This window comes from Lynx canadensis, chromosome D3 (genome assembly GCF_007474595.2).
Source record: "Lynx canadensis isolate LIC74 chromosome D3, mLynCan4.pri.v2, whole genome shotgun sequence".
Taxonomy (NCBI): Eukaryota; Metazoa; Chordata; class Mammalia; order Carnivora; family Felidae; genus Lynx; species Lynx canadensis.
Window position 1 is genome coordinate 16,296,213 of NC_044314.2, and position 22,540 is coordinate 16,318,752.

At 47.2% G+C, this 22,540-nt stretch overlaps 1 protein-coding gene and 1 long non-coding RNA gene across 3 annotated transcripts; one reads left to right on the plus strand and one right to left on the minus strand.

Annotated features, from left to right (window-relative positions):
* Positions 1-416: 416 nt before the first annotated feature.
* PMAIP1 (phorbol-12-myristate-13-acetate-induced protein 1) lies at positions 417-4,655 on the minus strand. Its single transcript, XM_030336154.1, has 2 exons — positions 4,407-4,655; positions 417-2,084 (listed from the first exon to the last, which is right to left on the minus strand). Exons 1-2 carry the CDS (start codon positions 4,462-4,464, stop codon positions 1,978-1,980), a joined length of 165 nt encoding a protein of 54 aa, XP_030192014.1. The 5' UTR covers positions 4,465-4,655; the 3' UTR covers positions 417-1,977.
* On the plus strand, positions 3,554-18,598 carry LOC115528216. 2 transcript variants are annotated; one of them, XR_003973177.1, is made up of 5 exons: positions 3,554-3,626; positions 7,681-7,903; positions 9,966-10,103; positions 17,403-17,462; positions 17,620-18,598. It is a non-coding gene; the product is annotated as an uncharacterized LOC115528216 (long non-coding RNA). The 2 variants fall into 2 exon arrangements; XR_004344282.1 differs by lacking the exon at positions 3,554-3,626 and adding an exon at positions 5,144-5,417.
* The last annotated feature ends 3,942 nt before the right edge of the window (positions 18,599-22,540 follow it).

Consider the following 22,540-nt stretch of genomic DNA (forward strand, 5'->3'; position numbering starts at 1 on the left):
ACTTGCTGCTCGGGGTGGGGGCGGAGGAGGGGTGAAGCGTGAGGCCATCTAAAAGGAAACTGCCAAGGCAGAGGCCCCAGGGCGGCCAAGGAGGACTCCCCGGGTCTCTAATGAGGTCCCACATCTCTGAAGGCTCCTTTAAATAAATCACTCTCCAGGCAGTACTGCGAGGGCACTCGAGACCCACGCCTGGCACGAATATCTTCTTTTTCCGCTATCTCCTCTGCCAGTTAAACCGTAAGTCCCTTGACAGCAGAAGTCATGCTAAAAGTCCCCGTGTTTTCCACTCCTGCCCCAGAGCTGGAACCCAGGAGGCGGTGATCAGCCATGTGCCTGCAGACGGAAATCGGTGAAACGATTTTGGTTTCGTAACGAACATTCGGCAGCTTACGTGACCGAAGTAAACACGCAGCCAAGACTGGTGATAATCTTTAATAGTTTACAGCTACAGTATAAAGTTTTACCTGTATAAATACAATTACAGACCATAAATATCCATAGGGCAAAAGATCTGCCTCCAGACAGATCAGAAAACATCGTTGCCACGAAATAAACTAACAGCCTTAAGTAACACTGGCAGAAAAACAGATACTGAGGTAATTTTTCATCTAAAGTGACTACAGCCTATCATGAAAACATTCTTACTGTTCAAGTACTTATGAAAGCCTGGTCTCATAATCTAAAAATGTAACTTTAACGAATACGCTTTGAAACTGAACAAAATATTTTAATTATAAATAGGTAAAATAAATAAGATCATTCTTGCTGAAATTCAATCATGACATTATTCTTTTTTATGTATTTGGGGGCTTTGTCGGTAGTCTGGCCTTCTAACAATAAAAGGGGGGAATTCATGATACCTTTCATGAACCTACATATTATTATAATGCAAATTACACATATAGATGAACCTACATATTATTTCATATTTCATATTTCATGAACCTACATATTATTATAATGCAAATTACACATATAGATGAGATTTCCATTCTGGATGAGCAATCCATTCTCTTTTTTAAAAAAGTATATCCTATGTAAAACATGCTTAATTTCTTTTAAAGGACCACTTCTTGAAAGAGGTACACTGACTAGTATAAGAAAAGGCAACTTACAGATTTTCAAACCTTCTTTAGAAATACATTCATTTTCCTATCAAGTTACTTGAGAATTTTTGTTTCACTAAGTTTTAATTACAGCAGTAGAAAGCCTAAATTGCTTTTTTCCCCCATTATTTCTCAGTATGCAAATTCCCACGTTCTTTATGTTGTAACATTCTAACCGGTAAGAATCTTACTGGCACCATATAACATCTCTATCACATTTCTTCCCAAGTACAGACTTTCCAGCAAAGATTCAGAGGAACATAATTCAATGAAGGGTCATCCGAACAGAAGCAATACATTTTGAGTCAAAAGGAAAAAGCTTTCAAATCACCCTATATTTTGTAGTGACCTATGGGATCAACATTCACCATGACATTGTGTTTCCAGAATGAAATCTTTACTTTTAACAAGGTAATATATAAACCGAAGACTATACAGCACTTTTCTGTCTTCCAAAAGTGAAAACCAACACTGAACATTCGCTCTTTCTTGCCCCTGCCCACCGTTATCCGTTTGCCAGCACCCCTGGGCAGCAACCTTCAGCACACATACCAGAATAATTTTCGAAGTAAAAATTCAAGGTATAAGTAATTCATTCCTTATGTTGCACAGTTCCTCCATTCTTGCTTTACAAATAAACAAAGCGGTCTTATAACGTTCTCCCAAGCCCCAGAAAAATGACTTCTGGGAAATCCCCGACAGAAATCCTCTTGGATGTATCCCATCCTGGTTTCCAAGGGCATCCAAAAGCAAGTGAGATCTCCCTCACAACCTCCATTACAAGGCAGTGTCTTCTAACTGATGAAATGTGCATCTACTGGGGAACCTTCCGTCTCAAAGCCATCTCCTCATTCGAAAGCTCCCAAAGCAGTCAGGTTCCCGAGCGGAAGAGTTTGGATATCAGATTCATAAGCTTCTGTCGGAAATTCAGTTTGTCTCCAAATCTCCGGAGCTGCATGGCACATTCCACTTCGGGCTCTGAAAAGGAAAGCAAACCATCAAAATCATGCTGACATGACAAACTGTAACCGGCAAGAGCCCCATCCGAGGGGCAAGCTGAGTGTGCATCCAGTGAAGCGTTTATGTCAACTTTAGCTCTAAGCACACCCATTTTCTGAACGTGAGAAAGGTTACTTAGAACACACGCGACATATGTTAACACGGTGTGACTCATAAACAAAAAAAACAACAGTTACAGTAAGAATGAAGACTTTTACTTTGAAGTCTTTTTTTTTTTTTTTAACGCATACCGGATGAGGTAAATGTCATCTTTCTTTCAATAGGGACATTTATGTCACACACCGCAGTTTAGTGAGCCTTTGCCAGCCTCAGATGATGTCATCCTTTTCTCTCTCATTTAAGGCTGGTTGGGGGAACAGAAGTCGGAATTCTAAATTTTTTTATGTTGTTTTCAAGTAGGATTTATTTTATAAATGGCAGTAATTCACAGCTCATATTATGCCTTCATTAATAGGCAAATCCAAATGTGTTCTTATCCCCATTTAAAAAAACTCTTTGAAATCTAGTAAGTCTCATAAAATCTTGTATCCAAATTAAGCCCACATTCTCTAAAATAACTTAGAAATTTAGATTCTACTGTAAATCAAATTCTTCCTACAAACCAATTTTTTTTCATACAATCTTCCTATACTTTTTTTTTCTTTGGGGGCCAATAATCTTTTATTTTTTTTAATATAATTTATCGTCAAATTGGCTAACATACAATAACACCAATACATAAATTGGTGTAAAGTGTGCTTTTGACAAACCAAATTTGTACCAATCTGTTGCCTTTATGAGTGAAGCAGAAAATATAACGTTTAACTCACATGTGTACTACGTTTGAAACGTGAGATATTATAATTAAACAAATATTAATTGAAGAAAAAGGATTACTAGGAGAGTTTTAAAAAAATGATCCCTTTCACCAAAAAAGGGGGCAGAAAATAGCTGCTAGTTGTTTCCTAAATCTTTATTAATTACACTTCTATAAATGTAGTAACAAAAAAAAATTGTAACTAGGTGGGGTGGCGATCTTCACTAAACCTATTATGGGAATCATTTCACAATGTATACATATGTCAAATCATCATTTGATATATGCATATACCACATCAAAGCTAATACAATGTCACAGGTCACTTACATCTCAATTAAACAATGTATTACTATCTAATTAAGTTCAAGAGGGCCCTTATTACTGGGAACGAAGTTAAATGGCAGGCAGGTTATTCTCAGGTCAGGCCTTCCCAAAACAGGAGAATTCTTGGACTTCCCAAAGGGTAGGCCAAGCTTTTTCCCTCCCAAGCAAGACCCGAGAGACAGCAACAAGGTACCAAGTTAGCCTTGGCCGTATCGTCAATCACCACTTCCTTTGCACGCCTCAGGGGCTCTATAAAGCGAAACCAACTTTAAAAGGGGGCCATTATCGTCTGATGCAATAGCAGTAGGACGGATTTCGAGCCCAGAGCCTTTCTGCCTTCTTCGCTACAGTCCCTTGGCAGATGACTGCCTTGTTTGGTAAGATTTAGAAGGGGAGGGGGGAAGGGGGGTTCTGAAAAGTTATTTGATGGGGCTATATGTGGGGAGGAGGGGAAAGTGGATGGATTAAAAACCACTGCAGACCAACTCCTGTTCTTCTCCTATCCCATCCCCGCAATAATAACGATTGTTAAAATGTTGCACTTTTAACAAAGCAGCAAAACTTTCTAGGCTCCTGGCCGCAGTGGTCCTCGCAGGGCCTCTGTAGCGCTCCATCAGTCCTTTGTGGGAGAGCGTGAAGGTACCAAGCCAAGTACTGCTTTTTTGCGTTGGGGGGCCCGAGAGTGGCCACACTCAGAGTGGGGACCTCCATGGTCCTCGCCTCAGGAGGAAGAGGGCTAGTCTCAGGAAGCGCTGGAGGCTCCCCGAGTCTCTCTCCCGCCCCCACCTGCCGCGACAATGACTTTCTCCTCGTGATGGTCGCCCGCACTTGCACTTTTCCTCCCCGCGGCCCCAGGGCTGAGCAACTGGGGATGCAAAGCAAGCGAAGCAAGCGAAGCAAGCGGAGAAGAGGCTTTCTGCCTCCGCCCAGACCGCCATCTGCATCCCAAATCGGGTTTCCTCCCGCGCCGTCTCCACGGTCCCGGGGGAAACCCCGCAGGGCTTCCTGGAGGCGCCCCCAAAGCACATGCAGGGGGGGGGGCGCAGACCTGCCCGACCCGGAGGCCGCGTGCCGACGGACTGAGCCCGCCGCGACCGAGATCCCGGCCCCGGCCCCGGCCCCGGCCGGGTTCTCAGCGGGACCCAGCTGCTCCCTACCTGCCGGGGCCCGCGCGGGGCTCGGCTGCGCGCTCTTACGCGTCCTCTTCCCAGGCATCTCCGCCAGCGGCCGCCGGCCACCGTGCCGCAGGAGCCCGGGGTTCTCGGTCCCCCACCCCGAACACCTCGGGGCGGCGGCACGCGAGCTGCACGCGCGGGGGGGGACGGGCCGGACCGGGGCGGCGGGACCCAACTCTACCAGCGACGACAGGCTCGCGCGCGCACCTCTCAGGTCTGATCGCCGGCCGGCTCCCGCGCTCTCCTCTTATGGGGACTTCCCGGGGACGGTGACGTAGCGAAACTTGACTCTGCGCCCGCCCCTGTCCCCGCCCCCCCCTCCCCGAGGGCAGCCGCGTGGGGAGGACCTGCCCGGACTCGCTCGCGGTCCGCGGCGGCGCCGGTCCGCGGCGGGGGGCTCAGCGCTCTCGGCGCGGAGACCCTGCCCCGCCCCCAGATCGCTCCGGTCGCGGACGGGGGCCGGGGGGGGGGGGGGTCGGTGCCGAGAGGCTGCGCCCGCCCGAGGTCGCGGTCGTGGCGGGAGTCCGGGAGTCGCGAGAGGGGGAAGTTCTCGTGGCGGGAAGGCTGGGGGTGGGGAGGCCGGGCGCTCGGCGCTTCCCGTAAACCCGCAGTTAGAGACTCCGGGCCAACCCTAGAAGGAGTGCGGGGGGGTTGGGGGGGGGAGGAAAGCTGGAACTGGGGTGGGGGGGGAGAGGTAGTTGCGGGGCAGGGGAAGGGAGACCACTTTCCTAGCAGGGGAGAGGATGCCAGAGGCGTGCGAGAAAGTACCAGCTTGAAACCCCGGAGCCAGCAAGCCAACGCTGTTTTGGTTTGAGTGGGGGTGCTGGTGTGTGTGGATGCGATGTAGGGCGACAAAGGAACGAGCTCTCGGCCCGGATCAGGTCTGTGTGGAGCACATTGCCCCGGGATAGGTCCATGTTTCTCCCATCTGGATGCTGCGTAGAAACACAAGGAGAGTAGACCGTCAAGTGCCCTTGTGGACGGGGGAACGAGGTATCTGGGGAATAGGAAGTTATTTGCACGATGCTTGCCCGGGCCTGGAGTAATTCCATTCTTATAAAGAGAAGTGGTAATTTGGGGTGGAGAGAGGGTACTGGGGGCCAATTCACGATAAGGGCTTCGGTAGACCATTTCTCATTCTGTCCCCGGAACAACCCTACGAAACTGTCATTCTTAAGCATAAAAGCCGCTTTACAGGTGTGAAAACATTGGCCGAGAGTCGTGCCAGGATCTGAACCTGGGCCGGGCCCTACGGAGCAGGAGTTCGTACCCACAGTGGCCTTCCCAGAACGGGAGGGGGGTTTTGGGTGGTTGTGGTTGTTGTTGTTGTTGTTATTGTTTTGAAAGTGAATGGTCTTAATTATCTGCACTGTTCAGTGGCGAGGTTACAAATTGGCCACTTAGGGCTGTCTGGCTCCCAGGAGTGTTTGCTTTTGGTTCAGGGTATTGACTTGCAAAACGTCTTCTGAAGATTTGAAGTGGTTACCAACATTTAAAAATTGAGAGATTACATTAAAATCCCCGATCTCTGGCGTCCTTTGTAAAAGGCGAAGCTCTGACAACCCGGGCTCCGTTTCCGAGCAGAGCAGAGCAGAGCAGAGCTGGCTGGAAGTGTGGGAGCCTCTCCCGCTTGGACTGGGGGCGGGAGCTCCCATCCGCCACGCTCCCCCCTGTTGCGTTTGCCATTTACATTATGTGGCCCCAGTAGGCGTTTGAGCTTGTTTATTTACCTGAGATCACCCGATCAACGCAAAGCCGCAAGTATTTAGTTATTCATGGCTTGGTCCTACAGAAGTATAGACAAGGCTATCATTGTGGAACCAGACTCCTCCTGAGTTTAAACAACATAGTTTTGAGTGTGGTAAACACTCAGAGGGTTAAGAGGGGGCCGCGCTGAGGAGTTATCCCCCGACCTGGGAAGCGCCGCAGAGATGCGGCCTCCAAATCTTTTGTCACAGCCCAAGGCCACGGGGACTCTCGCAGGGCTCATTTTGACTGTCTGAATACTTAAGGAACACCATTAACTTTCTGACTGGATGAATTAGGAAACTTGTGGCCACATCGTGCACCCTGAAACGCAGGGAATACATTCAACGAAAGAAAAGCCAGTCCTACGGTTGTTTACCTACAGAGAGGGTGCCAATCTCGTCCTGGAACATTATCATTACAAAAGGTTGTTGGCCACGTGACCCCTACTAGGTACAAACCTTAGGCAAGTGGTGCCTTTTAGCGAATTGCAAATTCAGCTTGCTGGGAGGGGAAGGGAGGAGAGAAGCTAAGAGGAGATAGGCTTCAGAGGTGGGTCAAGTCAGCAATTTATGGAGGATTTTCAAGATTCTGGATTTGAGGGCGCGTGTGTGAATCAGTTGGTCAAGCGTCTGACTTTGGCTCAGATCATGATCTCAGGGTTAGTGGGTTCAAGTCCCTCATCTGGCTCTCTGCTGTCTACATAGAGCCCACTTCAGATCCTCTACCTCTGTCTCTGCCCCTTCCCTGCTCGCTCGCGCTCTCTCTCTCTCTCAAAAATAAATAATCATTAAAAAAAGATTCTGAATTTGAGATGGTTCATAAACTGTCAGATTTAACATTCTATTAAGGGAATTAGAAGCTGAGTGTGGAAAGGCTCTCTTACCTGTATACTTCCCTGGAAAAGTGACGTATCATTTACTGAGAGCTTGTGAGAAATAGAAACGTATCAGCGTATTTTGACCCCCGGGACTGACATCACAAAGACTTATCAGGAAGCATTAGAATACCCAGTTATCTGTTGAATGGGAGAAAAGGCGGAGAGGGGAGGGGCTGGGGTAGGGAGGGGAGAGGGAGAAGGAGGAAAAAAGAACGGTGAGGACCATTTTTAAAGCTATTACCAGGTATCAGTTTTCATGGACCAAGTTCAAAAATAACAGTGTAAACCTGGCTATGCCTGTGTTGTCATAAGAGTGTTTTTTTTTTAATTACTAAAAAAAAAGAAAAAAACACAAAACAGAACAGAAAACATGATTAGTAATAGAACAGTCATTCGCGTGTTTCGTGCAGAAAATAGGATTTGACAGGAAAACAAAGAATATGACAGATGTAAGGGGGAATTTCAAGAGAGCTGTGACAAATACATACAGGCTAAGGACCTGAGTCTCTGTATTCCGATAAAAGGAGACTTGCTTTTTTCTAGTTCGGTCATTGTTTTTTTCCTGCGAGGCACGCTTGTTAACAGGAAATGGGCCCGATGCATTCATCAGTTACATCTCTCTTTAAACAGCCACTGTGCTGGGCTCTGGGAGACAGTGCTCCCTACCCCCGTGGAGGTTATGCTGAAGAGACCAACACCTCACAAAGCCAATGTGCATGAGAACCACCCAAGTCTCTGGTGAAAATGCACATCTGATGGTGAAAATCTACCTGAGCTCCACAACCTCTGGTGATGCCCGAGTGCCTGTCCCCCGGACCTCGCTTTGAGTAGCAAAGGCTAGAGGGTGATACAGGTAAGGACACAGGCGGGTACAACGAGATGTGCGTCAAGGCTGTCCCACGGAAATTATGGGGGACTATGGGACGGCCCCGGAGGGCCATGGGGCAGGAAAGGACATCTGTGTAGAAAGGGACTGAGGCATAAATGGGATCGGCTAAGCAATGAGGCCAAAGAAAAGAAGTATGTTCTGGGCAAAGACTGCAGGGCAGTGTGAGGAGGAAGGGGTGAGAGGCGAGTGGAGACGGAAGCCACCTCAGGAGTCTGTGTATTATTTGGGGGGGGGGGGCCACGGGGGAACCACTGAAGGTTTTAGGCACGTGGGTGATAGGATCAGATTCTAGACAGTTCACTCTGGCTGCACTGTTACTAGATGAGCTGAGCTAAGAGGGGCGACGCTGTGACTCATGAAGATATGTGCTGTGGTCATCCTCCTCCAAGATGGTAGTGTCCACAAGGACAGTCACAGTATTAACCCCGTCTCATCAAAACCCCACATTTCCATGGGGCGCCCGAGTGGCTCAGTCCGTTGAGTGTCTGACTCTTGATTTCGGCCCAGACCGTGATCCCAGCGTCGTGGGATCGAGCCCCGTGTTGGGCTCTGTGCTGAGCATGGAACCTGCTTAGGATTCTCTCCCTCCCTCTGCCCTTCTCCACCCGCCAACCTCCCGCCAATAAAAAAAATACAAAAATAAAATTCCCACATTTCCTGATTAGGATAGGACCACATCCTATTGGAGCAAGACTTGATATTTTTCAGCACGATTATAATTTTCTCCTATATTAGGGTCCTAAGGCTGCCACGACAAAGTACCACAAACTGAGGGGTTTAAAACAGTGGGAGCGTGGGCACCTGGAGGGCTCTGTCAGTGGAGTGGGCAGCTCTTGGTCTCAGAGTCGCGAGTCCAAGCACCGTCTTGGGAACAGAGCGTAGAGATTACTTTAAACAAATAAAATAAAATCTTAAAACAATAGTTCATCCCCGCACAATTCTGGAGGCTGACATCAAGGTTTGGTATGGGCAGGGCTGTGCTCTCTCTGGGGTCTCAATGGGAGGAAATCTCCCTTGTCTTTTCAGCTTCCCGTGGTCGCCTGCAGTAATGACCTTCCTTTACTTGTAGATACATCGCTCCAGTCTCCACCTCAGTCTTCACATGGCCTTCTTTCCAAATTTCTTCTAAAGACATCAGTCATTGTTTGAGGGTCCTTCCCGCTCCAATAAGATCTCATTTTAATGAGACTCCATCAGCAAAGACCCTGTTTTCCAATAAGTTTACGTTCATAGATGGAGGTAGGGGATGATGAGATGGGGGGGCGTATACTTCAGCATATCTTTTTGAGGGACGCAGCTCAAGCCATCACATCTCCCTTATCGAGGGCCTTTTAAAAATTTCTGTATATACATTTTCTTTCATCCTACTTGCAATTTGCACAATTTGTAAACCAAAAGGCCCTTAGTAAACTTGACAGTGGGTTCAAGCGGCCAGAAATAAAGCTCCAGAGTAGTGTGGTTAAGATAAGAAATGAGATGGCTTCTAAGGGAACAGGTTTAGGACACCTGTCAGCCACAGAAGGCATGCACATCTCAGTTGGAGACTGTGGTATGATGCCTTCCCTTCGTCCCACCCCCAGGCTTCTCACTCACAAGGCCAAATGAGTTTTTGATAAATTCTTGGGTGGAGCTTGAAAGCAAATTTAATTTTCGTTAGTGCAACGTATAAGCACATTGTAAAATTTGGACCGCATTTTAAATTTGTTTAATCCCCCAAAGTTTCTATGCTTCATTTTCTTCTCTCTGGTTTACAAATGTTGTTATGTTTGGGGGACCGGGGTGGCGCAGTCCATTGAGCGTCTGACTCTTGATTTCGGCTCAGGTCATGACCCCATGGTCGTGGGATCGAGCCCTCTCCCCGCCCCCCCCCCCCCCCCCGTGCTGAGCCTGGAGCCTGCTTGGCATTCTCTCTCCCTCTGCTCCTCCCCCGTTTGCGCACATGGTGATGCGTGCTCTCCCCCCCTCCCCCAATTAATATATTTTTTTCTGTTTTCTTGCTGGATAATCACAAATAACGATCATCAAGCATGTTTGTGCTTTATTCATCTGTGAAGATTCCAGAAGAGAAATAGGCAGTGTTATGGCTCAACAAGTATCAACTGAACAGTGGAAATCAGTCGGTATCGCAGAGCATTTTAGCTGAGCTGTTGATTTTCAACAACTGGTAAGTTCAACTGACTTAGAGGATTTAATCAAGACGCGATTAGGAAATGCTGTGTTTATTAGAATCCAGAGCGTCTGATGATAAAATGATTTTTAGGTGGTTATTGAATAACTGCTAGCAAGGTGATTCAGTCTTGTGTGAGTAGAAAACAATGATTGTTTAAGTGTAATCTGTGTAACGACAACCTCAGGATCGATTTAAAATGCAGACCTGATCTCACATTATTAGTGTGCTTCACAATCCATGGGGCCCTGGCCTGAAAATCCTCATTTTCACAAGCTTCTACACTAATGGAGAGGATGAAAAACCACTTAAGAAACGATACCTGGGGCGCCTGGGTGGCTCAGTCAGTTAAGCTTCTGATTCATGGTCTCTCGGTTCGTGAGTTCAAGCCCCACACCAGGTTCCACAGTGGCAGTCAGTACAGAGCCTGCTTGGGATTCTCTTTCTCCTCTCTCTCTCTCTCTCTCTGCCCCTCCCTTGCTCATGTGCTCTGCCTCTCTCTCTCTCTCTCTCAAAAATAAGTTAATTAATTTAAAAAGATGATACCTGACCTCAAATAGTGTAGAGTCTAGTTAAAGAAATAAAATATATATGAATTAGCAAATAATTAAAAATGGAATCTCATTTGTTATGAAATTATGACACATGGAAATATTTTTACAAGATAGTTAAGTGAAAATAATTTGTACATTGCTTTTATTGGATGAGCGTTATATTTCGCAATTAAAAAAAATTATGTAGGGGGGCGCCTGGTTGGCTCAGTTAGTTAAACGGCCGACTCTTGGTTTTGGCTCCGATCATGATCTCACAGGTGGTGGGTTCGAGCCCCGAGCTGGACTCTGTGCTGACCTGCAGAGTCTGCTTAGAATTCTCTCCTTCTCTGCCCCTCCCTGCTCTCTCTCTCTCTCTCTGTCTCTCGATAAATAAATAAACTTTATAAAAAAAAAAAAAAACAAGTAGGGAAAGGGGCAAAAAAAAAAAAAAAAAAAAAGACTTGTTAATTACCCTCAGGAGACAAAAGAAGCCTGGACCTCCAGGATAAACAGTCTTAGGAAAAAAGGATAAAAACAGTGATAACACATTCACAATCCGACCCATAGCATTTGCCCAGTGGAATGGAAAGAGGCAGGGCTGAAATTCTTGGTACTCATGATCGACAAGAGGCAGAAGGGGCAAAACACGGCACGATCGATAAACGAGAGGGGAACTAGAAATTAGAAGATGTTCGGAGTGTCCAGAAGCTTTGAGTGTTACAACTTTGAGCAGAATTCTTAGCCGGCTGTAGGGATAGTTGCTGCCTGTAGTAGAAGGTACAACGTCAACTCCGGCACACTGACGTGGAAATGGAGGCGGAATTCTTGCTTACCCTCAGCCATGCCTAATTCCGTCTGCCGACAGCACCCCAGGGGGGACTCTGTGTCACTGACCTAGCGGACTTGTGAGCCTTGGGAATAACATGTAGGGGGCCGCCAATGCATCTCACTGATACCCACCTCGTTGAGCCTTCTTCTAACTCACCGAATCCCTTCCTGCTTCTGAGCCTTTACCCTCGCCCTGGACTCTGCCTAGAATGCTTTCTCCTGATTTTTCCATAACTAGATACTTCTGGCCACTAGATACTTCCATAACTAGATGCTACTCTCTTGGCAAGTCCCCCCCGCCGCGGACAATCCTGTCTAAAATTGCCCACCCCTACCCTCCATATGACTCTCTACCGTGAGATCTATTTTCTTTAGTTGTCCGACTTGTTTATTGTCTGGTTCCCCTTCTGAACTCAAACTTGACATGAGCTCACACCTTATATGGCGTGTTCTCTCCTGGTCCCAGCACCTAGACCTATGGTACCAGGCACATGAGCAGACCTCAGCAAATATTTGTTGAGTAAAATCCCTGGCCATTAATGGGATGTTGGGAAGGACCTTCCACTCTAAAACAATTTTGTGGACTAGGTTTTCACTTTTCCACACCCAGAGGAGGAAACCAAAACTGAAGATTACTATCATTTGCCTGAATTTGCAGTGCTAAGAAGTAAGCCAGTGGCCATGATAATCCAAAACTTCTTACTCTACGCTTAGCTCATTACACCTAGTTATTGGTTGATAAGAAAGGGGCATCTGGGTGGCTCAGTCGGTTAAGCGTCCGACTTCGGCTCAGGTCATGATCTCGCGGTCCGTGAGTTCGAGCCCCGTGTCGGGCTCCGTGCCGACAGCTCAGAGCCTGGAGCCTGTTTCAGATTCTGTGTCTCCCTCTCTCTGATCCTCCCCTGTTCATGCTCTGTCTCTCCCTGTCTCAAAAATAAATAAAAACGTTAAAAAAAAAAAAAAAAAGAAAGGTTGACAGTAATCAGAAAAGATCACAGATGCTGGGCATTTGCAATCTGCCTCTTTTTTTTTTTTTTTTCCTATAAAAGTATTTCTCTTCAGCAACAAACCTCCAGATTTAAAAGTTGAGATGCTCAGAGGAAGAGGTGATGATGATGAACACACTTAGCCGGGCACTGTCCGAAGCGTTCTGTTTTCTCTCTCTCAAGCTCTCTCTCTCAAAAATAAATAAACTTAAAAAAAAAATTTTTTTTAATCAAAACAAGATCCCTTCTCTGCTTAAAGCTTTTGGGGATCTCTGATCGTCCCTGGAGTCAAAGCAAATATGGAAGGGAAAAAATGGAGTGAGAGTTTCTTCTTGCTTATTCTTATTCCCAGACAGGACAAGGGAGGGGGTAGTGCCCGGGAGGAATCCCCCACCCCCAGCTATCCATGTGGGGGAGAGGACAGGTGGACAATGCTGGAGAAGGAGAGGGAGGGAGGGAGGGAGGGGAGGAGGGAGGGAGGGAGGAGGGAGAGAGAGAGGTGGCCGGTGTGAAATCAGCAGCCCCAGCACTCTGGCATTTCTAGCAGGAGACACAAAGTGAGAAAGAAAAGCCATGAGAAATTATAAAAGATGTCAAGTCAGATACCACATCGGTATTCTAAAATAGTCTTACAGGGGCGCCTGGGTGGCTCAGTCGGTTAAGCAGCCGAGTTTGGCTCAGGTCATGATCTCGAGGTCCGTGAGTTCGAGCCCCACGTCGGGCTCTGTGCTGACAGCTCAGAGCCTGGAGCCTGTTTCAGATTCTGTGTCTCCCTCTCTCTCTGACCCTCCCCCGTTCATGCTCTGTCTCTCTCTGTCTCAAAAATAAATAAACGTTAAAAAAAATTAAAATAGTCTTACAGTCCAGCAACAACCACTTAGAAAATATAATGTTTAAAAAATACCCATTAATGGGATGCCTGGCTGGCTCGGTCCGTAGATTGTGCCACTTCTGATCGTGGGGTCGCTGACAACCTGTGCCCACGCGCCGTCCTGTTCTTCACACACGACAGTCAACACCTGGTTCTCAAACAGGCTTTGTGTGACAGGATTTTGCGCCACGGCAGGCTCATGTCAGTGGTCGGAGCTCAGGTGAGGGAGGCATGGCCGAGCTCTGATGTCAGTGTAGTAAATGCATTTTCAACTTAGGATATTTTATTTTATTTTATTTTATTGTATTGTATTAATTTTTTTAAATGTTTATTATTTTGAGAGAGGGAGAGAGAGAGACAGAGTGTGAGCAGGGGAGGGGCAGAGAGAGAGGGAGACACAGAATCTGAAACTGCCTCCAAGCTCTGAGCTGTCAGCACAGAGCCCGTCGCGGGGCTCGAACTCACAGACCATGAGATCATGACCTGAGCCGAAGTCAGACGCTTAACCTGCTGAGCTACCCAGGTGCCCCTTATTTTATTTTATTTTATTTTTTTTTAATTTTTTTTTTCAACGTTTATTTATTTTGGGGACAGAGAGAGACAGAGCATGAACGGGGCAGGGGCAGAGAGAGAGGGAGACACAGAATCGGAAACAGGCTCCAGGCTCTGAGCCATCAGCCCAGAGCCCGACGCGGGGCTCGAACTCCCGGACCGCGAGATCGTGACCTGGCTGAAGTCGGACGCTTAACCGACTGCGCCACCCAGGCGCCCCTTATTTTATTTTTTTTAATGTTTATCTGAGAGAGAGAGAGACAGAGTGCGCATGGGGGAGGGGCAGAGAGAGAGAGAGAGAGAGAGGAGACACAGACCCCCAAAAGCTTTAAGCAGGGAAAGGATCTTGTTTTTTTCCTTTTAATTTTTTTTTTGTTTGTGCATTTTTGAGAGAGAGAGAAAGACAGAGTGCAAGCAGGGGAGGGGCAGACAAAGAGAGGGAGACACAGAATCTGAAACTGCCTCCAAGCTCTGAGCTGTCAGCACAGAGCCCGACTCGGGGCTCGAACTCAACCAACCATGAAATCGTGACCTGAGCTGAAGTCGGAAGCTCAACCTACTGAACCACCCAGGAGCCCAGCGACTTAGGATATTTTCAACTCATAATGGGTTTATCTGTATTTTCGCTGACAGGAAGTACCCGAAAGAAGATGGGACTCCCAAAGAAGGACAGTGCTAGGTACAACTTAGGTTAGTGGGGGACTTAGTTCTCTGACACCCTTTTTTGTTATTTCATTGTATTGATATTCCAGCATCACTGTTTACTTGCTCCGTGTACTTGAGCAAGTTGCTTCACTTCTCTGAGCCAAGGTTTCCTATTCTGGAAAGGGAGACTAATAATGATACCTCCCACCCAGGGCTTTGTCCTGAGAATGAAAAGGGATAATGAAGGCAAGTCAGGTAGCAGCTGTGGGTGCCACAGGGGGAAGGTTCCTTCCCCGTCTGCCTCCCCCCATCACCCTTCCCAGAATGAGGAGGGCAGGGCAAGAAAGTAGCAGCCCTCCCACCAGGAACCCTCCCCCGCCCCCACCAGCACAATTCCCAGTGGGTGCCTTCCCCATCCCAAGCACACAGGGGGGCTCTGCCCGGGAAAACTCAAAGCGTCAGCATGATGGGCCGAATTCCAACCAGAATGCAAGGATTGTAAACATGACCCACTTTGTCGAGTTCCTCAGAGAAAGGAAAGAGGTGACAGGCAGAGAAAGGAAACTAAAAGAAAAAGAGGAAATGAATCACTTTCTCAGTCTTAGAGCCTAGAGGCCCCACAGGCGGGGGACCAGGGACCCCAGTGCATCAGCAGGTGACTTGTGGTTTGCTTAGGTTTGTTTGCGTGTTTGTTTTTGAGCTGTCCTGCAGGAGATATGCAGGAGCAAATATCCAAATTTATCTTTCTAAATAAAATCCCAGCAGGAAAAGGAGCGTGGGGTCTGCACCTGCTGTTGGGGGTGCACGTGGGGGTCTCCCTGCTCCCAGACGCAGGCTCACAGCCGTCCTCAGGCTGGGGCCTCAGCTCGCGGACAAGCCCTGGGTGCAGGGCTCTGTCAGCTTGCACGTCACTGCCGTCAGATATTAACTCTGATCCTTTATGCAGGAACAATGCCAAGTTTTAGAGACAGAAATCCTGGATTTACTCCCAGCTTTGCCACTTAAAACCCAATGTCTTTGTTGGAAAAGGACTGACTTCCTCCAGGGCCTGAGCTGTTAACTGGCTGGCAGTCGTGACCTTGCCCCACCTCATGAGTTTTGGGAATGATTCAATGAGTGAGACAGTAGATTTTATTTTATTTTTTTTTAATTTTTTTTTAACGCTTATTTATTTTTGAGACAGAGAGAGACAGAGCATGAACGGGGGAGGGGCAGAGAGAGAGGGAGACACAGAATCGGAAGCAGGCTCCAGGCTCTGAGCCATCAGCCCAGAGCCCGACGCGGGGCTCGAACTCACGGACCGCGAGATCGTGACCTGAGCTGAAGTCGGACGCTTAACCGACTGAGCCACCCAGGCGCCCCGAGATAGTAGATTTTAAAATATGGTATAAACTGAGAGATCTTGGGGTTGTGAGCTCGAGCCTTATGTTGGGTGTAGAGATTACTTAAAAAGAAAATCTTTGAAAAGAACACATGGTATATAAACTGGGGGGGTGATGTACCTTGGGATTTATCAGGACAGCAGTTCAACCAATCAGGAGGCAGCTATTAAGCTGTAATGTAACATTGGTTATACGGGGCAGTTCCAAAAAAAAAAAAAGAAAAGAAGTGACTTCACCAGAAACTAGTAACTGTGCTTCTTAGAGCAAGATTGAGTGGTTGGCAGGCAGAGGAACGAGGAATAGCTAGTTTTCACTGTATGCTCTTTCGTAACTCGTATCCAAAAACGCATTTATAGTCATTGCTCAAAGAATATGCCAATGAAGTTCAAATGGACGTGGACCAGTTTTCCTCCTAGGTATACAGGGAATAGAAATGTATGTATATATGTACAAGAATGTTCACAGCAGCGCTATTTATTTTTTTTATTTTTTTTAATGTTTATTTATTTTTGAGACAGAGAGAGACAGAGCATGAACGGGGGAGGGTCAGAGAGAGGGAGACACAGAATCTGAAACAGGCTCCAGGCTCTGAGCTGTCAGCACAGAGCCCGACGCGGGGCTCGAACTCACGGACCGTGAGATCATGACCTGAGCCGAAGTCAGCCGCTTAACCGACTGAGCCACCCAGGCACCCCGAGCAGCGCTATTTAGAGTGACCTCAAACTTGGAAGCTTTGCAAAGAATAACCTGTAACGGTGGAATGGATAGCTACATTGCAGTCCGTTCACATAGTAGAATACTAAGTGGCGACGAGAATGATTGACCTATAGGCAAAATATTCCAAAGCAGCAAAACTACCCATGACGTTGAAGTCATGATAGGGGTTACCCTTAGAGGAGTTAGTGACCAAAGGATCATAGGAGGGCTTCTGGGTGTTGAGAATATTCCATTTCTTGATCTGGGTGCTGGGGGCCGGCGGGAGGAGGCAAGTTCACTTTGTGAAAATGTATCCCATTCTTTTCTGCCTGGATGTTATACATCAATTCAAGGTAAAAAGAAATAAATGGCCATGAAATCAGCGGTTTGGAGCCATGCTAATGAGACTCACAAAGAAATAACAGAACATTAGAAGAATTTTTCAGTAATCATTAAATGCTAAACTTTTATTTTTTTCCCAAACGAATAAAAATGTTTGTTGCAGTATTATATAAAACAAAACAGAAACGAACAACGACAGCAACAAAACCCACCGAAAACTACCAAAATACCCAACAGGAAAAGGATGGTTTATTAAGTGTAGAACATCAGCAGGAGGTAACTTGATGAGTCATTAAAATGAGAATTACGAGAGCTGTGCTGTAGCTACATAGAAACAAATTCTACTAGAAACACAATTTGTCTTACTACCTACCATTATGACTTTCTGAGGATGTGAATTTGTTCTGGGGAAAGACAGGTTGTAGCTGAGCATGTGGATTTTTTTTTTTTTTTTTTTGTAGGCTGCTGGGGGACGGGGGGAGCAAGGACTGAGAAGACCTTGAACGTTTTGTACAGCTGAGGTGAGGACCAGATGTTTGCAGGGGGACTCAGAATGTGCAGACGATTGACAGAAATGAGAGCTGTGGGGGTGGGACCGACACCGAGAAAAGCCCCATAGGGCATGGGATGGCCAAGAAGGGATTTCAGGGAACATAAACATCCAATTTGTATTTTTAGATTGTTTGCGCATAGCATAAGCTCTTCCTCGTCTCCCTGTCAAAACTGTCAGAAGAGCCTACTTTGTTCCCTAATAATCGTTGTGGACAGATGCTTCAGGAGAACTTCAGGAATCCTCCACAGCTGGATCAGTGAGGCATGGCTAAGACAGGAAGTGTGAAGCCCTTCCAGGCTTTAATACTGTCACGACTGAAGCTAACTTTCTAAAGTTTCTTTCTCGGGCTCCAGCTTCCTCACCCATAAAATAGGGACATAGCACTATATCCCCTTTCGGAGGATTGCTGTGAGGGTCAGGAAGTAAATAAAGCAATGAGAACAACACCTGGCACGCGGTAAGCCCTAGGTCCATATTCGTTATTATCAGTCGTCATCAACATCATCACAATTCAGGGCAGAGACAGTTCACGAGGGCTCAGGATGTGGGTGACAGATGTTGTAATTAGGGCTGTGGACCTGTACTTTTTTTTTTCTTCTCGAAGTTGGGTCGATGTTTCTGTTGCATTGACTGAACACTTTAAAACAGAGGAAGAACAGCTGAGCAGATAGCCTAAGTATTTAGCCCTTACTTAGACATGTTTCCTCTGCGATCATTTAATACATGCTGAATTTTTAAACATTTGTGTTACAATGTGCTTAGTGTTCTTGTTCAGTCTCTCAGTGGCAGTTTAGGAAATTCACAGATGCTAGCATTTGTTAGTGAGAAGTTACAGTACAGAGCAAAATCTGCTATTAAAATCGGAGTCCGGTTCATTGGTGTCTCATTCAGTCCTACCAAGTCACAAAACAATGAAATAAAGATACGATATACGATAGGGAAACCTGTGACATAAGGTCACAGAGGTAGCAATACTAAGACATTAGAGTTAAGAAAGTCAGCGTGGGAGCAAAAGATAATTTTATATTCCTCAGAAATGGCAAACATTCTATATAGTGTAGGAAACAACAATAAATGTCCAAGGTAGAGGGACACCTGAGTGACTCAGTGGGTTAAGCATCTGACTTCGGCTCGGGTCATGATCTCAGGTTCGTGAGGTGGAGCCCCCCCATCGGGCTCCGTGCTGCGGATTTGGAGCCTGCCTGGGATTTTCTTTCTTTCCCTCTCTCTCTGCCCCTCCCCAACTTGCTCACATTCTCTCTCTCTCTCTCTCTCTCAACATAAATGAATAAACCTAAAAAATATACATGTACATATATCCTAAGTAGAAGTCACGTGACATGTGGAATCAGTGACTTCTGATCTCAGTGGCCGTCAAGGTGACGACAATATGTCTAACCACTGAGTCTTACGACCTGAAAATCCCAGCGCTCTAATGTGTGTAGGGCACAAGGCTGGCAGTTGGTAGAGTCAACTGGTTTGGACCCAGATCTTTGAAATCCAACATCCGAGCATCTTGTCCTCTCAGGTTCTTGAATCACAGGAAGCTCTCCTTCCTCAATGTTGTTGTGCTTACTTGAACTTGCCCTAGACTCTGATTCTCCAATCCTCCAGATCCCGGCTGAAATGCCGCTGAGAACTTCTCTGCACCCAACCCGAAATAGTTGCCCCTCTTGATCCCTCTTGATCTCCATCCCTGGCTTTCTTCCTTCGTAACATAGCCAAAGCGGTAGCAGCTTAATTTCTTGGGTGGCCGTACTTGACATCGCATTCGCTTATCGGTCTCCGGAACTAGACCGTCAGCTCCACGGGCTGAAGGCCATGTCCGCCGTGTCTCCACCTCTCCTTGCTGCAGCTGGCACAAAGGAGATGCTCGACAGATGACTATTTTAAATAAACCCATCTTAACTTGTGCCAGGGAGACATGGATAGTCTGGTGGCACAGACCAGGCGTAGTGGCTGTGCCCTGCCCCTGCCCTTCACCTTCCTTTCTCAGGGCCGAGCTTTCCTCGAGTGTCCAAGGAAGGTTTGATTCCTTGCTGTCTAAATTTTCTCTGTTCTAATTCCCAGCTCTAAATTAAACAGATTCACAACCACAGGCCATCGGCCTGGTTCTATTTCCAGATAGGGTTGCATGTCACAAGGATAAAAGTTGCACATTAGTGTCTATTTTAGGCCCTCGGGCAGCATGATAGGCGATGACAGCATAACTGATTGGAGACACATAACTTTCTGCGCAGAGGGCCATTGAACCTGAAAAGTCCGCCCTCTGGGAGTCAGCTGCCCTAATAGCTCCCGCTTTGCCTGGTTTCATCTTTTTCCCTTCTCCTTATTTCAACACAGGCTCCAAAAGCACAGGGATCTTAAAAATCATTCCTGCGCTTCCCCTTTCCGGGAAGGCAGCAGGCCCTCTGAAGGCGTATGGCCCTAGTGAGGTCTGACCTCTAGAAGCCTCAGGATTTCTCCTCTCTGTTCCCAACTGTGTAGTTCGGTCAGCGGGCAGGCGTGGTGGTTTTGTACACGGGGTATTAATCATCTCTTGCCGAGCCTTCAGTTATCGTATTGTCTTTCTGGAACTGAAAGTATCCTACTAGGAAAATTAGTGCCTGGGCAAGGTGGGGGGCAAAGGTTGTCCCAGATGAACAGAGAGGAAGCCCTGGACCGTGATAACAACATAGCTTACGGGGACAAAAATTAGAATGTGCCCGGGGGCGGCTCTGTCCACAGTCTTTTCTGGAGCTGTTCTGATCTAGCTGTGAGAGAATCTGGAGCGGCGGGGGCTTCCTTTCCCGTCACTATCCTTTCGCACAGACACACGTGCAGGTGCACACGCATGCGCACACGCGTGCTGTCTCTAATCTGGGTCCTCCAGGGCTCTGGCCAGGGGCTCGGTAATCTGCCCCGCTGATCGGAGCTCCTGATGAAAGTGAGGGTACATTTAATCTCTTCACAGGGGCCCCACCCTTGTTTTTTCCTCTGGCTGCCGTTTTCCTCTGGGCTTCGAGGTGGCCTTCTTTGATGCCTGGGTCACAACCAACCCCGAGGGATGTTGCTATCAGGCCTTGCGGGGCACCTGTATCCACAACTCACCAGCGCTGAAGTGACAGTTGGATGACTTTGGTCATTGTTTCTTCAGCCAGTGCTTTCTTTCATCTCTGCCCCCCGAACTCAGCCCCCCTGCCCTGAAGCTTTATTACCAGGGGGGTTTATTGAAAAATAAATAGCCGCTAAGCCCCAACTCGCTGGCTCCCACCCCGGCCAGTAGAATTGCTTTCTTTCCTTCATAGGTCCGGAATTTTAAGGGAGCTGGGCAATTTCCAATGGACTCACTGTTATTACACCGAATGATAGCGATGCAAGGAAGGGGGGGGGGTGGAAATTCAGATATAAGAGAGACTAGTAGTCAGTGTTACTATGACATCTGACAAAAAGGCACTCCTCCCCCAATGTTTTCTAGGAAAGGAAAATGCCACGGACACAACCAACTTATCTTTCTTGGCAGGGCGTGCCTTGTAAAGGTTTTGCCCCCTGAGCAAAACTAAACCCTCGATTTCCAGGCAAATCTATCTCACTGCTACCATCCTGACCGCTGGGTATGAGATGAGGGGACAAAGAACACTGGCAGCTCCTGAGACCTAGAAATGCAGAATATCCGGGCCACTTCAGACCAACAGAGTCAGAATCTGCGTGTTAACATTCCCAGGGGGTTCTTACAGTCCTCAGAGTTTGAGAAGCACTGTCTAGCCTCACTCACTGGTACCTTTATTTTAACTAGCACCATGCACTCTAAGAGACCCTATGTGATGTCCGTGTGCCCGTAAAACGAGAGGTCAGGACATTTATAGAACAATCGGAAAGAAGAGAAAGCATTATCATTTCCGTGCATTTAGCAGTTTGGAAAACAAAAGCAAACCAAGCTTCTGACACCTGATGGCGCGTGTAAACAGTCGATGCGCCCGGTCCTTTTCTTGTGTGATTTGTTCGTAAAAAGAAGATGTGGGTTTGGGTTTGTTTTTGCCATTTTTTTTGTGGAAGACTGAGCAGGAAGCCTGACTTGATCTCCATCCTAACAAAAGCCACAACTGGTAGAAACAGAAGCTGATCAATTTTAAATGCTTTAAGAGCTTTTGCGAAATAAGCAAGCAAATGGGATGTTTCGCATTAGTTGCCTCTGTGAGGGAGCAATGCTGATTAATCGGGCTTTGAGAGGAGGGGCCGAGAGGGCTGCTGGGAGCTGGTTCCTTGCTAATTATGGGGCGTCGATGGACCTTTAAAATGACCACCATTGTATTGTCATGTGGTGGGGGCTTGAGTGGCGCCCCTTTGACTAGATCCTGAGCAAGTTAACGGTGCCTGCCGGTGCGCTGTTTAGATTACTTTTATACTTGAGGAGTGGGCACAGACAGGGAAAAGGGTTCAGGAGAGAGTCAGCTGAACAGGACGCTGAGGAGGGGTCCACTAGGGGAGGAGCTGGCTGGGTAACTCCCATTTATTTATTTATTTATTTTTTAAATTTTTTTTTCAACGTTTATTTATTTTTGGGACAGAGAGAGACAGAGCATGAACGGGGGAGGGGCAGAGAGAGAGGGAGACACAGAATCGGAAACAGGCTCCAGGCTCTGAGCCATCAGCCCAGAGCCTGACGCGGGGCTCGAACTCCCGGACTGCGAGATCGTGACCTGGCTGAAGTCGGACGCTTAACCGACTGCGCCACCCAGGCGCCCCAGGGTAACTCCATTTAAATTTAAGCCTCATTTTCTTAAACACTAACTACACAGAATAACATCTAGGTCAAAAATCAGTACAAATCGCATTTTCTTTTTTCTCCTTTTTTATTTATTTTTATGTATTTTATTTTATTAATGTTTATTTTCGAGAGAGAGAGACAGAGAGAGAGACAGCATGAGCAGGGAAGGGGCAGAGACAAAGGGAGACACAGACTCCGAAGCAGGCTCCAGGCTCTGAGCTCTGTCAGCACAGAGTCGGGCGTGGGGCTCGAATTCAAGAACTGTGAGATCATGACCTGAGCCAAAGTCTGACGCTCAA

What these genes read in the sequence shown, in the direction of transcription:
- PMAIP1 (XM_030336154.1), bottom strand. Translation starts at nt 4,464, where the DNA reads ATGCCTGGGAAGAGGACGCGTAAGAGCGCGCAGCCGAGCCCCGCGCGG. An exon ending in CCCCGCGCGGGCCCCGGCAG is followed by an intron (nt 2,085 to 4,406) that starts GTAGGGAGCAGC and finishes TTTCCTTTTCAG; the next exon opens with AGCCCGAAGTGGAATGTGCC.